The sequence below is a fragment of the Anopheles coustani genome, chromosome 3, assembly GCF_943734705.1.
Source record: "Anopheles coustani chromosome 3, idAnoCousDA_361_x.2, whole genome shotgun sequence".
Taxonomy (NCBI): domain Eukaryota; kingdom Metazoa; phylum Arthropoda; class Insecta; order Diptera; family Culicidae; genus Anopheles; species Anopheles coustani.
The window spans coordinates 52,077,564-52,082,205 of NC_071288.1; the positions used below are offsets into that span (position 1 = coordinate 52,077,564).

Consider the following 4,642-nt stretch of genomic DNA (forward strand, 5'->3'; position numbering starts at 1 on the left):
CAAATGCTTTCCATTTGAAGCGGAACATGGCTCAAAGGGTGTGGTCCAAACCATCCGGTAAAGGACAGGTAGTTTCTGTAACGTATGAGATTGGGTCTAAATGCAACGAATGGTTGCGTGTAGTTTTCTGCATCAGTGCACAATTCTATGAAATCGTTCACTCTTGACGCGGTTTTATAGTTTATTCGTTCCAGCGAACTTAAGACGGTTGATTATTAAAAAGTAAAAACTTAAATTGTGAATGAAAATGTTTCAGCCATGTTCAATCAACATCTAAATTCTATGCTATTTTATTACTCAAAAATTACCATCATCTAAAACACACTCTCTTATAAACAGTCGTAAGATACGTTTTGAAGAGCGTAAAAATCAATGAATCTGTTGCACACAACCTGACTCTTTGTATATGGTTAGAGGATACAGGCAACCCTACTCGATCGGTGCTTATCGCCTGATGGTTTCCTTGATCCAATCGATGTAAGATGAGACCCTAGTATAGATACCTGGCCAGTCATCCAGTGAACACTGGTACGAAATGACTCCCTCCTGAATCCAGTAGAGTTCACGCACCATAAGTGGCCCACCGGAGTCACCGCTGCACGATTCCAGACCAAATTGACCGCCGACACAAAGTTGCTGCGCAGTCAAATTTGATTTTGTCAACTTCTTCTCACATTCCGCTCGGGGGTATATACGCATCATTGCCTTCTGTTTGATGACACTGTGTCCTGTATAGAGAAAAATAGTGAGGCATAAGGTAACGAAATTGACAGGGACAGCTTATCTTCAGGAGTACATACTGTGGCGTCTAGTATGCCCGAATCCGACAACCGCGATCTTCGAGTTCGGCGTTGTTGGGATGAAGTTGCTCGTCGGTAAACATATCGGCTGTACATAGTTGTTGATTTGGGCGTCTTTGTCGAGCCGAATTAACGCGATGTCATTATGCTGGTACTTGCCGTTTTTATCGTACTCAGGGTGCACTATCTGTTCTTCGATGCCAAAGTTTTGTGGAGGATCCGCACAATCTTCCTCCAGTGAATCCGATCCGAAACAGTCTCTCTCGGTGGCGGTATTATGCTCTCCGAGCCGCACAGAAACCCTGGGAAATAAGAAGAGCCTAAGCAAATTTGACGGGTCGGAGCTAATTCGAACGAAGCACGATTTCGCATACAATGTTTCACCATCGTCGATTTTTTTGTTCGCAAGGCAGTGAGCCGCCGTGAGAACATAACGAGAGTTTATCAGCGAACCACCGCATTTGAACGCCAGTGTGCCTTTCTTCGATCGGTACTGTAACAGCGCGTACCAGGGAAATTCATCGAGCGCCGTAGCATTCCCTGCGAGGATCACGTCGGTGAGCGTATCCAGGCCACACTCCCATTCCTTCGGATCTGGCAAGCTACCGCGTTCGGAGGTGAGGTTTCTGTCCGAAGTCGTCACCCCGTCCGGGCAGCAGATTGTCACTGCGTTCGTTTTGCACTTGAGTTGCTGCAGGAATTCGATCTCATCTTGCGTCAACACCCGGTCGGATTCTAAATATTCATTGTATATGCTAGCACACTGTTTCAACGGTTGACAAATACCATCTCGATGGTCGGGCGTTCGACAACTATCTTGACTGTTCACGGCTTGTTCGGGTCCGAGTAAAAAAAGCAGCAAAACAAACACTGGGCCAACGATCCGAAACGCACCCTTCATGATGATCACGACGATTAGAAGAACCAAGATCAACTGAACTGCCAAAACAAAGCGGCGACCTGTAGAAGGCGTTCAAGTTTATAAAAAAAACTGGTTACCGTCTATTTGTGTAAGTGGAAGCTGCGAATAGCATGGTAATCGGGTTGGTTGTTGATATGATAACGGGTTTGGTTTGTTTTTTAACGGCGCACACATATACATATCAATGGGGTTAAATTTGTGTATTCGGAATACAACTGATAACAAAAAAACGTTGAAAACGAAGTGCACATAAAAATCCCGTAACAAATTGAACAATAAATGTAATTCGGGAAATTAGACATCAATATGCAGATGAGTAAAAACGGTTTTTTCAGTTATGTAAATCCCAATGACTCTTAGCATTTATTCGTGGCACTCGGCCAACTGAATGGCCGAATGAACTGGATGAACAAACAAACAAACCCAAATATTATTGCACGATGTCATTCTTCAGTTATTTAGTATTTAAACTTTCAAAGTGAATGTAACCCAGGGATTTGGGGAAATCTGTCAATAAATGAATGAATTCTGGTTGTAAAACATAGAGTATGGCATATTCATAATTTGTAACTAATGAAAAGTTGAAAGTTTACTTACAACATATAAAAATCTAATAGAATTTGAAAAATGGAAGTTTAGAACAAGAAGTATGTAAATTGGCGCCTTCGTGTGGGATTTTTTTGAAACTACTGGATGTCACATCAAACACGTGTAATGATATTTCCAATTGAATTAAACCAAGCATACCATGGTCTGGAATTACTACGTTAAGCGCTCCGTAAGTCCCGTGAAACTGACAGAGTCATTTTTTTTTATTTTTAGGAAATCAGAATATTCGGAACGACCGTAAATTTCGTTTCTTAAAAGAATATCAACGGTTCGCGATGTAGAAACTTTTTGAATAGAAAGTGTCTTGGAAATGAACAAAATAAGCATACAGCCTTAATCCTAAGAATACAGCCCTAAATACCAGGTTGGGACTTTTTATAACGTCCAAAACCAACACCATTCACCCTCACAGAATCCCAGATATGGACCCGATGATTCTGTTCGTAAACGGTCAATCTCTAGCAAGGATGCGTTGAAGCGCTCATTGCAAGAAGAATGGGGCAGAATACAACCCAACGTCACGGCAAATTTGGTCTATTCCATGCCACGTAGAGTAAAAAGTGCAATTGAATCAAAGGGATACCCTACAGAATATTAAATCTTGCCACTTTATTCTGGTTGTCTCAAAAATAGAACAATAATACGAAATAGATGAAAAACTTTTAACGTTTATAGTAAATGAATTTTATCTATGTAATATGTTGCCATTTTCACCTGCGCTTTGTAAGTTTTACTAGCAAATTTGAATGATACATAAGAATCGACCAACCTTCTACCAAACATGACCGTTTAAATTTATTTCTTGAGCCTCTTTCTTAAACGCTCCAAATCATGGGTTTCCTAAGAAATTTTAGTTCAGACGAATATTTTTTAAACTCACTGTATACTCGTTGATGGTTAGTTATTCGTACCATTTTACTGTGATAGTGTCCAGAAGGAGTGGTAAATTGTTAGAACTTGTTTCAAAGCTTTTTTTTTATTTTAATCATGTAAATAGCAAAACATTCTTCCTAAAATGTTGAATTGCAACACAGTTTCGTTCAACCTTACGAGAAAAAGCCCCTATGTTCTGTTGAAAAATTCATTCGTTGATTCGTTTATATAACATCAAAAAAAAATCTTTGTCAGGTCAAGGCTGGAAATACGTACCGGCCAACTCAATGCCATCTGCTATTTAGAACGATTGCAAGCAGAAATCGTTTTTGCTATGGAAAGCAAAAAAGAAAGTTGCTGCTGCGATCAAATAAACGGACAAATTTTTGCCATTTTTTGACAAATGTTTTATTTGCTCCGCCATCGTTTTTGCCACCTCACCAATGGCGTGCTCCTATCCTATCCGTGGACCAACAACAGGCATGTGGTTATGCCTACGATGCCAAATATCTGACAAAGTCAACCACTCCACCATGCTTCTCTCCCACTTCCGGTTGGCCAACAGTGACCAGCATTAGCTGTCTCTTCCGGGCCGCCCGGGCTTGGGGAGGGTCGGGCTGACCAAGGATTCGGTGTGTTTGTTCATTTGAGAGCTAAACAAACAAAAGTCAATTCAATGAATCCGTCTTCAAGCCGTAGCCTGGATGGAGGACGTTTTTGCTTCATCTCGCTGTTCATCTCGCCAGATACACACGTCGCGTTATCCACACTGTCCTCCACGAAGCCTCACTGGCGAGTCCGATTTTCACATCAATTACTCCCTGGATCCGATGGGGGAACGGATCGCTGATTTCGAGCCATCCTACTAGTGTTGACTCTGGAATAAATTTATATTCTTCTTCCGCTCATTCCATATTTTCCCTACCATGGGTAGTTTAGTTTATGATTCTAAATAAAAATAAAAATTCACAACATCCTACTTTAAGAGCTGCTCAGGCTCATCGCAAAGTTGGACCAATCCGCCAGCGAAAATGTAACAGAGATATTTGCTTGTTGTGCTAGAGTGATTGAAGCGTTCTATTGTTAACAATCAAATTCAGAGTATAGTATGCATTTTTCCATGTTTTTACATATAAGATACAATTTTGGATGGTTCTTTTTACGATTAAGGCTAACACATTGTATAATAAACGTAAACGTAACATAACGTTTGCAGTACGTTTCCATCACTTTGCCAACAAATCACATCTGGATACTGGACAAGCACAAAACATTGGAACAAAATTCGTTCAACTGCAAAGGACGAAACATATTACGGACGAGTGCAAAGAATAACGCACCTGTGTGCGCAAACAGCCGCTCGCACGTTGGCACACACTCTTTTCTTGTTTGTGTACACTACCATTTCCATGCTGAATCGCTCACGTACTGCTTGATA

At 41.0% G+C, this 4,642-nt stretch overlaps 1 protein-coding gene across 1 annotated transcript; it reads right to left on the bottom strand.

Annotated features, from left to right (window-relative positions):
* Window positions 1-444: 444 nt before the first annotated feature.
* Window positions 445-1,701, bottom strand: LOC131262646 (CLIP domain-containing serine protease B10-like). Its single transcript, XM_058264701.1, has 3 exons — window positions 1,175-1,701; window positions 801-1,102; window positions 445-728 (listed from the first exon to the last, which is right to left on the bottom strand). The coding sequence occupies exons 1-3, from the start codon at window positions 1,699-1,701 to the stop codon at window positions 445-447; spliced, it is 1,113 nt and encodes a 370-aa protein (XP_058120684.1).
* Window positions 1,702-4,642: the final 2,941 nt, after the last annotated feature.

What these genes read in the sequence shown, in the direction of transcription:
- LOC131262646 (XM_058264701.1), bottom strand. Translation starts at nt 1,701, where the DNA reads ATGAAGGGTGCGTTTCGGATCGTTGGCCCAGTGTTTGTTTTGCTGCTT. An exon ending in ATCGACGATGGTGAAACATT is followed by an intron (nt 1,103 to 1,174) that starts GTATGCGAAATC and finishes CTTATTTCCCAG; the next exon opens with GGTTTCTGTGCGGCTCGGAG. An exon ending in CGGGCATACTAGACGCCACA is followed by an intron (nt 729 to 800) that starts GTATGTACTCCT and finishes TTCTCTATACAG; the next exon opens with GACACAGTGTCATCAAACAG.